Genomic DNA, 12,818 nt, shown 5'->3' with positions numbered 1-12,818 from the left:
AAGCAGCGGCCAGGTTGGAAATCACACAATTTATATATATATATATATATATATATATATATATATATATATATTTTTTTTTTATAATTCTTCCGGCAGCATCTAAACCCCAACGTGACTCTCAAGTGAAATTGCAATTGACGGTCACCAACTTTTCAATACAGACCGCATCTGCCTGAAACTTCCCTGTCAGTACTGCTGCTCATTCATTCCGTCCCTGAGGAGCATTGGTTGCCATAGGAACACAGTTAACTATCACATCACTTTATAAATGAATCTCAAATCCAGGGCTCGCCGCACATTTTATTCCGTCGTCAAGCACGGAATCTGTGTCAGGGGTCTCCAACTGCAAGACGAGAGAGAGAAAAAAACAATTAAAAAGATGAGCTAATCCCTCAGAAACCGCTTTCCTTTCCTCAGATTGGAGGGCTCGGCATTCGCAGCACCGCCTAGGAGACAAGCCGGGCAGGAAAGGGTTAACGGCGGAGGGCACCGCGCTGCCACTTAAAACGAGAAGCTTACCCCGAAAAAAAAAACACAGAGGCAGAGCACGCTCTTGTCTGGTCAACGGTGGCCAAGGGGAAGCAGACGCCAAGGAGATGTCATGAAAAAGCAGCTTGGATTAATTGGGTCCCCTTACCGGAACGCTCTCCGGAGCCCGCGCCTCCAAGCCCCCTGGAAGATGAACACAGCTGATCAGATTCTATAGACGGCTTACGGTCCCCCGCTACGACATACCATGGATCTTTCCTTTATGGCCGCTCAGGTACGGTACATTGATTGAGTACACTTGCTTTTACCTCTTGCAACTGTTGATATTTTATTAAGTATCTTTGTTTTTACCTCTGATACATTTATTAAGTATCCTTGTATTTAAGTATCTTTTTACCTAATATATTTATTTTGTATCCCTGTACCTAATCTTTGCCTGAGTTACATTCATTAAGTATCCTTTTTACCTGTGATATATTTATTATGTATCCCTGTACCTAATCCCTGTCCGAGATACATTTATCAAGTATCCTTGTACTTAAGTATCCTTTTACCTCATATGTTTATTATGTAGCTTTGTACTTAAGTATCCCTGTACCTCCTTGCCCCAGATACATTGATTAAGTATCCTCTTTACCTGTGATATACATTAGGTACTCTTGTTTTTACCTTTCATACATTTATCAAGTATCCTTGTACTTAATCCTTGCCTATGATACATCCTTTAAGTATCCTTTTTATTGTGATACATTCTGTAAGTATCCTTTGTATTGTGATACATTTTTTAAGTATCCTTTGTATTGTGAAACATTCTTTAAGTATCCTTTTTATTGTGATACATTCTTTAAGTATCCTTTTTATTGTGATACATTTTTTAAGTATCCTTTGTATTGTGCTACATCCTTTAAGTATCCTTTGTATTGTGATACATTCTTTAAGTATCCTTTTTACTGTAATACATTTTTTAAGTATCCTTTGTATTTTGATACATTTTTAAGTATCCTTTTTATTGTGATACATGTTTTAAGTATCCTTTGTATTGTAATACATTCTTTAAGTATCCTTTGTATTGTGATACATTCTTTAAGTATCCTTTGTATTGTGCTACATCCTTTAAGTATCCTTTGTATTGTGATACATTTTTAAAGCGGGAGTTCACCCGAATTTTTTTTTTTAACATTAGATTGATGCTCATTTTGTCAAGGGGAATCGGGTAGTTTTTTTAAAATCCGAGCAGTACTTACCGTTTTAGAGAGCGATCTTCTCCGCCGCTTCCGGGTATGGGCTGCGGGACTGGGCGTTCCTATTTGATTGACAGGCTTCCGACGGTCGCATACATCGCGTCACGAGTAGCCGAAAGAAGCCGAACGTCGGTGCGCAGGCGCCGTATAGAGCACCGACGTTCGGCTACTTTCGGAAAATCGTGACGCGATGTATGCGACCGTCTGAAGCCTGTCGGAAGCCTGTCAATCAAATAGGAACGCCCAGTCCCGCCGGCCCATACCCGGAAGCTGCGGACAAGATCGCTCTCTAAAACGGTAAGTACTGCTTCGATTAAAAAAAAAAACTACCCCCTTCACAAAATGAGCATCAATCTAATCTTAAAAATTAACTTTTCGGGTGAACCTCCACTTTTAGTATACTTTGTATTGTAATACATTCTTTAAGTATCCTTTGTATTGTGATACATTTTTTAAGTATCCTTTGTATTGTGATACATGTTTTAAGTATCCTTTTTATTGTGATACATTTTTTAAGTATCCTTTGTATTGTGATACATTTTTTAAGTATCCTTTTTATTGTGATTCATTTTTTACGTATCCTTTGTATTGTGATACATGTTTTAAGTATCCTTTGTGTTGTGATACATGTTTTAAGTGTCATTTGTACCTGTGAAATACATTAAGTACTTCTGTTTTTACCTCTCATACCATTATTAAGTATACTTGTACTTTATATAGTTATTAAGAATCTTGTACTTTATATATTTATCAAATGTCCTTGTACTTAATCCTTTCCTATGATATATTTATTAGTATCCTTGTTCATCATAACCTGTAGCTCAACTGTATTTGTATTGGCAAAACCATTTCCCCAGTAAGGATAAGGAGGCGGCTGACTTGCTGGAGGTTTTGTTTAGCCTTCTTCTGGATCAAGCGTTTTTAGAATTATCTTTGACAACAGGAATGAACCAGGTGGCCCCGTTTTTTTTTTTTTTTTTTGCCTTCTCATTTATATTACTGATTACTTTTTCAACTAGAACTGCTTTAAGTTAGCATTGTTATTATACAGAATTGATATAGTGCCAACAGTTTGCGCAGCACTTTACAAAATGGGAGACAGTACAGTTGCAATACAAGAGAAGAGTGGAAAGAGATGAAGACCATTTGAATGGCAGGAAAGTTTATTATGTAGCTTTGTACTTAAGTATCCTCGTACCTAATCCTTGCCCCAGATACATTTGTTAAGTATCCTTTTTACCTGTGATATACATTAGGTACTCCTTTTTTTTTTACCTCTCATACATTTATTAAGTATCCTTGTACTTTATATATTTATTAAATATCCTTGTACTTACTCATTTCCTATGATACATTTTTTTTGTAAGGCTTCGTACAGACGAGGGGATATCCGATGGAAACGGTCCGCCAGACCGTTTCCATAGGACATTTCTCCTCCGGATTTCGATCCGATGGCTGTACACACCATCGGATCAAAATCTGCGCGGAAAACATCCGCGGTGACGTATCCGCGCCATCGCTGTGACGATGACGCGGCGACGTGCGCGACGCTGGAAGGTAAATACTTCCACGCATGCGTCAAATCATTCCGACGCATGCGAGGGATGGGGATCGGACGGACTTATCCGGTGAGTCTGTACAGACGACCGGATAAGTCCGACGGACAGGATTCCAGCGGATAGATTTTGTAGCATGCTACGAAATTTTTATCCGCTGGAAATCCGTCGGCTGGACAAATGTCCGCCGAAAATTGTCCGCTCGGGCCTACACACGACCGGATCTATCCGCTGGAACTGATCCGCGGATAAATCCCAGCGGATAGATCCGGTCGTGTGTACGGGGCCTAAATATCCTTTGTATTGTGATACATTTAAGAGTATATTCATTCATAACCTGTAGATCAACTGTATTTTTATTGGCAATACCATTTCCTCAATCTTGTACTTTATATATTTATCAAATGTCCTTGTACTTAATCCTTTCCTATGATATATTTATTAGTATCCTTGTTCATAACCTGTAGCTCAACTGTACTTTTATTGGCAATACCTTTTCCCCAGTAAGGATAAAGAGGCGGCTGACTTGCTGGAGGTTTTGTTTAGCCTTCTTCTGGATCAACAGCTTTTAGAATTATCTTTGACAACAGGATGAACCTGGTGGCCCCGGGTCAATTATTTTTTTTTGCCTTTTCTTTTATATTACTGATTACTTTTTCAACTAGAACTGCTTTAAATTGGCATTGTTATTTTTATACAGGATTTATATCGTGCCAACACTTTACAAAATCATAAACAGTACAGCTCCAGTAAAACTCAATACAAGAGTGGAAAGAGATGAAGACCATTTCGAATTGCAGGAAAGTTAAACTGACTACGTATATAATAATAAACGTATACAAAATATCCGGCTGCTTGTGAATGTACCACATCCCTATATTTTCCAACAACCAAGGCTCACATTTTATAGTAGGACTTTATTGGTACAGATGGGACAGACACTTCATTTGAGAAAGATTTATACAAAATTGAACATAATACATTTTGTATAAACCTTACTCAAATGAAGTGTCTGTCCCATCTGTATCTGTATCAGTAAAGTCCTACTGTACCAATTAGCTTGAGTTTTTTATCACTTTTACACAGTCGGAACAATAAAAGGCTGTCCCTGATTGGTTCCTTTAGATTACTGAGCAAAGCACAATCACACTCAGTATGTCACTTTAAGGTTACTAGTAGGCCATCATTAATGATGCTTTCATTTGCCCTTCCATTGAGTCATGACTGCCAGCACTTTGGGCTCTCTGAAATCAAGTGCTTCCAACCCACACCGGAGGCCACACCCGCCCACACATGTCTTACTGGATGATCACAACATAAATTATGCAAAAATGGGTATGAAAAGAAAACTGTAAGAAGATGAAATGGCGCGCCATTACTATTTCATAAAATACTTTAGAGCTGTAAGTGGAATCTGTTGGAGAGAAAAGCGAGCTTTGACACACAGCTGTGCACTGATTGGATGACGTTTCCATTGAGGTTCATTGATGTCCAGATTAATGTATTAGTGGGATTCGGAATTCAGAATAAGTGCGGCCATTTTGAATAATTATCTGCAGCAGTTGGGTGCAGAGAAGTCCCCGGAGCTTAAGACTCCTCGCAGGTTCTTCCTATGGTGTCCGAGTAAATACTGGGCACAGGCCTGCATAATACACAGAGCCCTGGGCATAGGACTGCATAATACACAGAGCCCTGGACACAGGAATACATAATACACAGAGCGCTGGGCATAGGACTGTACAATAAACAGAGTGCTGGGCACAGGACTGCATAATACAAAGAGCGCTGGGTATAGAACTACATAATACACAGAGCACTGGGTACAGGACTGCATAATACACAGAGCACTGGGTTCAGAACTACATAATACACAGAGCGCTGGGAACAGGACTACATATTGCACAGAGCGCTGGGCATAGGACTGCATAATACACAGAGCGCTGGGCACAGAAATACTTAATACACAGAGCGCTGGGCACAGGACTGCATAATACACAGAGCCCTGGACACAGGAATACATAATACACAGAGCGCTGGGCAGAGTGAGGTGACCAGATTTTTTTAATTAAAATCCGGGGACATTTTTTTTGGCAAATGGCACAGGACTGCATAATACACAGAGAGCTGGGCATAGGACTATATAATACACGGAGCGCTGGGCACAGGAATACATAATACACAGGGCGCTTGGTACAGGACTGCATAATACACAGAGCACAGGGCATAGGACTGCATAATACACAGAGCTGGGCATAGGACTGCATAATAGACAGAGTTCTGGGCATAGGACTGCATAATACACAGAGCGCTGGGCATAGGACTGCATAATACACAGAGCGCTGGGTATAGGACTGCATAATACACAGAGTGCTGGGTATAGGACTGCATAATACATAGAGGGCTGGGCACATGACTGCATAATACACAGAGCGCTGGGCACAGGACTGCATAATACACAGAGCCCTGGACATAGGACTGCATAATACACAGAGCGCTGGGCATAGGACTGCATAATACACAGAGCGCTGGGGACAGGACTGCATAATCCACAGAGCCCTGGGCATAGGACTGCATAATACACAGAGTGCTGGGCACAGGACTGAATAATACACAGAGCGCTGGGTATAGAACTACATAATACACAGAGCGCTGGGCACAGAACTACATAATGCACAGAGCGCTGGGTACAGGACTGCATAATACACAAAGCTTTGGGTATAGAACTACATAATACACAGAGAGCTGGGTTCAGAACTATATAATACACAGAGAGCTGGGCACAGAACTACATAATACACAGAGCGCTGGGTTGAGAACTATATAATACACAGAGAGCTGGGAACAGGACTGCATAATAAACAGAGCGCTGGGTTGAGAACTATATAATACACAGAGAGCTGGGAACAGGACTGCATAATAAACAGAGCGCTGGGTTCAGAACTATATAATACACAGAGCGCTGGGTATAGGACTAGATAATACACAGAGCGCTGGGAGGAACATATCCTCATGTTTGCTGTATATTCTGTTTGCTGGTGGTTGGATGGATTTCGATTGTAAATACTGTAAATCTCACATAGAGGCAAAACTTTTTTTTTTTAGCTTTAGAGATTGATTAGAACCCCTGTCATGTTTTAATTGCTTTCTGTGCCCGCTTTAACCACTTGCCAACCAGCCACTGTATATTTACGGCCACAGGTCGGCTCTCCTGCGCAAACCGACGTAATCGTACGTCGGTCCATGCCTGTTAAACTGTGGGCGCGAGCAGGTCCAGTGGACTCGAAGTCTGTCAACGACCTGCGATCGCGGTACAGACAGGGGACAGGGTAAGCAAGGCAGATCCCCGTTCTGACAGGGGACATCATGGAGATCTGTTATTCCCAGTCATCATATATATATATATATATTTATAATTATTTATTTATTTATTGGATATGTTTTATAGCAGAAAGTAAAAAAATATATAAATGTTCAAATTTGTAATTTTTTTTTTGGTTTGTAGCGTCGGAAAAAAAAACCGCAGGTGACCGCAGGTGATCAAATTTACAAATGCAGCAATATAGAAATTGGATGAAAGGTTTAGCACTGGAAAACAATTTTTGAAGGATAAATAGTGTATTTTATATACAATTATATGGATCAGACCAAAATGAGGGACACATGAGGAGGAGAGAGAGACAGACAGAGGAAGGCTCATTGATGGAGGTTGGGAGGCTCATTGATGGAGGTGGGGAGGGAAGGCTCATTGATGGAGGTGGGGCGGGAGGGCTCATTGATGGATTGTGGGGAAGGAAGGCTCATTGATGGAGGTGGGGAGCAAAGGCTCATTGATGGAGGTGGGGAGGGAAGGCTCATTGATGGAGGTGGGGAGGGAAGGCTCATTGATGGAGGTGGGGAGGGAAGGCTCATTGATGGAGGTGGGGAGGGAAGGCTCATTGATGGAGGTGGGGAGGGAAGGCTCATTGATGGAGGTGGGGAGGGAAGGCTCATTGATGGAGGTGGGGCGGGAGGGCTCATTGATGGATTGTGGGGAAGGAAGGCTCCTTGATGGAGGTGGGGAAGGAAGGCTCATTGATGGAGGTGGGGAGGGAAGGCTCCTTGATGGAGGTGGGGAAGGAAGGCTCATTGATGGAGGTGGGGCGGGAGGGCTCATTGATGGAGGTGGGGAGGGAGGGATTTTTGATGGAGGTGGGGAGGGAGGGCTCATTGGTGGAGGTGGGGACAGAAGGCTCATTGGTGGAGGTGGGGAGGGAAGGCTCATTGATGAAGGTGGGGATGGAGGGCTCATTGATGAAGGTGGGGATGGAGGGCTCAACCGTGGAGGTGGGGAGGGAAGGTCCATTGATGAAGGTGGGGAGGGAGGGCTCATTGATGGAGGTGGAGAGGGAGGGCTCATTGGTGGAGGTGGGGAGGGAGGGATTATAGCAGGGCTCAAAAAATCCCGGTCGCCAGGTCGACTAGAAATAGCCTCCTGGCGACTTTGCTTGAAAGGTGGGCAAAAAAACTAAAAACAAATTTGTGAAGTCCCCAGATCTTCCTTGTGTGAGCTGGCGCCATCTCGTGGTGGCCGTTGGTATTACAAGTTAAGCATTACAAGTTAAACAGCAATTCTAATGTCATTTTTCACTATTTTCACTGCCATCTTCTTCCCTCTAATTAGAACCCCCAAACATTATATATATTTTTTATCCTAACACCCTAGAGAATAAAATGGCGATCGTTGCAATACTTTCTGTCACGCCGTATTTGCGCAGCGGTCTTACAAGCGCACTTTTTTGGGAAAAAATTACACTTTTGTTAATTAAAAAATAATACAACAGTAAAGTTATCCCCATTTTTTTTAATATTATGAAAGATAATGTTACGCCGAGTAAATTCATACCCAACATGTCACGCTTCAAAATTGCGTCCGCTCGTGGAATGCCGACAAACTTTTACCCTTTAAAATCTTCATAGGCGACGTTTAAAAAAATCTACAGGTTGCATGTTTTGAGTTACAGAGGAGGTCTAGGGCTAGAATTTTTGCTCTCGCTCTACCAATCGCTGCGATACCTCACGTGTGGTTTGAACACCGTTTACTTATGCGGGCGCTGCTCATGTATGCGTTTGTTTCTGCGCGGGACGGGGCGCGTTTTCTGGCTCCTAACTTTTTTATCTGGCTCCTAGATTCCAAGCAAATTTGTCAAACCCTGGCTTATAGGTGGAGGTGGGGAGGGAGGGCTCATTGATGGAGGTGGGGAGGGAAGGCTCATTGATGGAGGTGGGGAGGGAAGGCTCATTGATGGAGGTGGGGAGGGAGGGCTCATTGGTGGAGGTGGGGAGGGAGGGCTCATTGGTGGAGATGGGGAGGGAATGTTCATTGATGAAGGTGGGGAGGGAAGACCCATTGATGGAGGTGGGGAGGGAAGACCCATTGATGGAGGTGGGGAGGGAAGACCCATTGATGGAGGTGGGGAGAGGCTCATCCAAGGAAGTGGGGAGGGAAGACCCATTGATGGAGGTGGGGAGGGAGGGCTCATTGGTGGAGATGGAGGGAAAGCACTATTGCTTTGGAGATCTGAGGTCTTGGTTGGTTTCATGTCCACTGGGGACACTATCTGCATGGAGTTTGTATGTATGTGTGCAGTTTTCTCTGGCTGCTCTGCTTTCTTTTCACAACCAGCAGTAGGTAATTAGCTTTATATTAAAATGGATTCATCTGAATTTCCTGCTCTGCCATGGCCAACACCAAGCCCATAATTGAGAGGCCCGGGAACCCAGATAGCAGCCATAAATAGTTTCCTGAAATGCTTAGCAGTGGGGACTAGTTTCCACTCAATGTGTGACATGATTGGCCACTAGAGGCCACTGTACTTCATTATCCATTCCAAGACATCTTGCCAAGACACAACTGTTCCCATAGCCTTTGGGCATGGCATAGAGCATCTCTATTTGGCATGTTAACCTATGTGTGCAGAGCAGCCATCCATTACATCCAAGGTCATACATCGTACTGTAAAGCGAGTCAAATGCAGTATGCTTTCACAGGGTTTTCAGATGATTTGACTTGCTTCTGAGGTGCTACGGTGTGCCTTTGTATTGCTCAAGGAATGGCTTAGTTGGTTTCTAATTTAATTTACCTTGACTCAATTTGGTAATAAAATCAGCTTAATGCAAGCCCATGCTGTACAAGCGAGCAGTCCAGCAAGAGCAGATGCTGGAGAGTTAAACCAGCTGACAGTCTCTTTTTCTATTGGGACTTCATGGTGAAATCCCTGTGCTACGTTTCCGGGTCTGTACACCTGCTGTGCCCATTATGAGGGATTTCCTGTGCTGACTTCCCAGGTCTGTACATCTGTTGTGTCCATTAAGAGGGTTCCCCAACATCCCTGTGCTGAGTTCCCAGGTCAGTACATCGTTTGTACCAGGGGACAAGTCCTGGGGAAAAAGGTGTGGGAACTCCCACCCAAGATCCACTCCTCCACCAAAAAAAAAAAATTATACGCTCATATGCATAATTACTAAACCGCATGTTTCTTTCTAAATCCCGCGATAACTCGCGGCAGACCTCCGCAATGTCGCAAGGAACAATGACAAAAGCTCCCAGGAGACATTGCGGCATCGAGAAAGTGACGGAATACCCGCACACTACCCGATGAATCCATATACAGGAAGCGGCCAGTAACATAAAGGATTACTAAGGTTCGCTTGCCCCTGACAGTGACTCGAGCTGGGCATCACCGCTTAGTGAAGGTTTGGTTTGGGCGGCTCAGCTGCTCTCGGCTGCTCTAGTCCTGCAAAGGAAACTGCGTTCCTGCTGTGAAAAAAGTGCAGGGACTCCGTTCCCACGCGTTCCCGCAGGACTTGAGCCCTGGTCTGTACCCATTATAAGAGGTCTCCACCGTCCCTGTACTGAGTTCCTGGATCTGTATAACCGCATTGCCCATTATGAAGGGTTCCTACCATCTCTGTGTTGAGTTCCTGGGTCTGTACACCCGATGTACCAAAACCAAGCAAACCATTCAGGGTAAAGTGTCAGGTTCTTTTGAAAGAGCAATCCATCCTCCACCACCACCACCCACTCATACTCACCTGGGTGCTCTTTTGCTTTCTTGGTGTCTTTGTAAACACCAAGTGTTGAGGGCAGAGGTTCTGAACTTTATTGAGACCAATGCCAGGTTGTTATAGGGACAAACTGGGTCCTGTGCTTGTGATTCTCTGGGGGCACCCCAGTTGAGAAATGCTGATCTAAAGCAGTGGTTTTCAAACTTTTTGCAGACCAGGGTCCGATAAATTCTTCCAAAACCTTCCATACCCCAACGGTTAAAAATAACATTTTATAATGATGCAATAAATGTATGTAAATACAAAATAGGTATTAAAATTCTGGAAGCCTATGGATGGGACTGGGTGTCACTGTAGGATTGGGGGGGGGGGGGTAGACTCTACAGCAAAAACTTGGTGGCCTTGTAAGGGATGAAGTTCCTGGAATGAGCTGGGGTCAACTGTGGGGGAAGGTTCTTTAGCAAGCTGGGGGCACTGTGGGAAGTTCAGCAGCACTGTGGGGGCTTAGATTACATAAGGGGGCCTGGGGGGCACTGTGAAAGGTTGAATGGCACTGTCCCACTTTGGGAGGCTGGGTGGTACTATAGGAACTGGGAGGAGCTGTGGCAGGTTAGGGGAGGTGCTTAAGGCCCAGAGGCCACAGCACAGAACCATTGACTTGGGGTGTAAAGGTGCATGTGACTTTCTCCCAGGATGCAGTGCTCAGATTTAATCACCAGATCCACCAAGGAAGTCTACACAGGGTTCGGAATCTCAGCCCTGATGGAGGAACTGAGCGGCGACACACAAGAAGGTAAGTATAAGTTGGTCAGGGGTTGAGCAACTGTCATTTTACCCTCAATGTGTCTTCAGATTCACTTCAATATATTTTTCCCCCTGATACATTTTCAATTGACATTGCTTTGCAGGACCCCTTTATCAGGCATATGATGATGGGGGCACTATGGGGAGCTGGAAGTTCTGTAGCAAGCTAAAAGCATTGCTGGGGGGAAGGGCACTGTGGGAAGTTGGACAGCACTTTGGGGGCTGAGAGTACTTAGGGGGCCTAAGGGGGCATAGTGAAAGGTTGGAGGGCTATGTGTCCCACGTTGGAAGGCTGAGTGGTACTAAAGTAACTGGAAGGAGCTGTGGCAGGTTAGGTAATCTGCTTGAGGCCCAGAAGGAGGGAGCTCATGGCCCAGTAGTTAAGATCCATTGCTTTAGGGTATAAAGGAGTACGTGACTTCCTCCCAGGATGCAGTGCGGGCCGAATACAAACAAACCACCTGCACTTCCGGGTGTAATAGGCGCCTTTCGCTGTACTGCGTTCCACGCTGGAGCGCATATGGCGACCGCGCGATGACGTCATCGCCAGGCGCCGCGTGCGTTCCAGGCTGGAACGCGGAAGTGCAGAGCGTAATTGCGCTCTATTCGGCACACATCTCTCTGCACTATAAACAGAACAGCGTGTAGTATACACGTTGTTCTATTATTGTAAGCCGCAGCGGGCTACGCTACAAACTACAGGTACCATCGATCCCCAAGCTGCAGACCATGCCACGCTGGACCCATAACAACATCTAGTTAATGCCTACACTGGATCCACGCTGCCATACATACATAGTGCCTATGCTGGGGACACCCTAAAAATATCTTTCTTCACCGGACCCTGCACTACAGAATCCCTTGCTGCTAAGATACTACAGCAATCATGTCTCTTATACTGCTCTAGAATTACCTGCTTCATATATTCCTTTAACCAAGAACTGTATTTAAATCTGGCTTACTAAATACTAACCTACTGCTTGGGATTACTTAGTGTATCTTCAGTTCCACATTGTGGAATAGCTTAAAGGGACATACACTCTCAAATCAGCTGAGCTATACTTGCCTCTCTTATGCAAATATTACTTGTCTACAATATTCTTATTTGCTACGTGCTTGACATACGTTGTTAAAAGTATATGGGCTTACGCCCAAAATTTCTGAACATGTTCGCTCTAGTATTTTCATGTTAAGGGTTGTAGGTATTTTATACCTGCTCCCTTAGTAGCCCAACACATTCCTCTATGTTAAGTGATATGATGTAAAGAACCCCCAAACTCCTGTTCTCTGATGGAGTGACGCCTGGGGTCCTGTACTGATAATCACTTGCATAGAGAAGTGCATTGAAATCATTAATGCAGTTCTACCCCTTGCTCCTTATTGTCATTTTCTATGCTAAGTGGTTGAAGGCATGTTGTAATACCTCCACCCTTGGTAGCTCAACGCATTCTTATATGTGAGAGAGATGATGTAGTGAACCCCCAAACTCCTGTGTTCTGATTGGAGTGACGCCTGGGGTCCAATACTGAAATCTCACATAACATAGGGAGGTGCATTGAATTCTTTCCTTAACCGCAGTTGTGGTTCACTCACGTTCACCATAGTTTGTGACACAGGCAAAGCGAAGCCATCAGCACACAGCTCCGCCCTACATGTTTTGTCACATGTGACGAAACGTATA

The 12,818-nt window shown here is 44.1% G+C and overlaps 1 protein-coding gene across 1 annotated transcript in view; it reads left to right on the top strand.

The window, feature by feature from the left end:
* The first annotated feature begins 300 nt into the window (after nt 1-300).
* Nucleotides 301-12,818, top strand: part of C13H14orf132 (chromosome 13 C14orf132 homolog) — a 55,438-nt gene continuing 42,920 nt past the window's right edge. Inside the window, exon 1 of the mRNA XM_040332618.1 lies at nt 301-766. Within this exon, the coding sequence (XP_040188552.1) occupies nt 740-766 (27 nt within the window). The 5' untranslated portion in view covers nt 301-739. The remainder of the gene's footprint in view (nt 767-12,818) is intronic.

Source organism: Rana temporaria, chromosome 13 (assembly GCF_905171775.1).
Source record: "Rana temporaria chromosome 13, aRanTem1.1, whole genome shotgun sequence".
NCBI lineage: Eukaryota > Metazoa > Chordata > Amphibia > Anura > Ranidae > Rana > Rana temporaria.
This window is presented reverse-complemented; position numbering and strand designations above follow the sequence as displayed.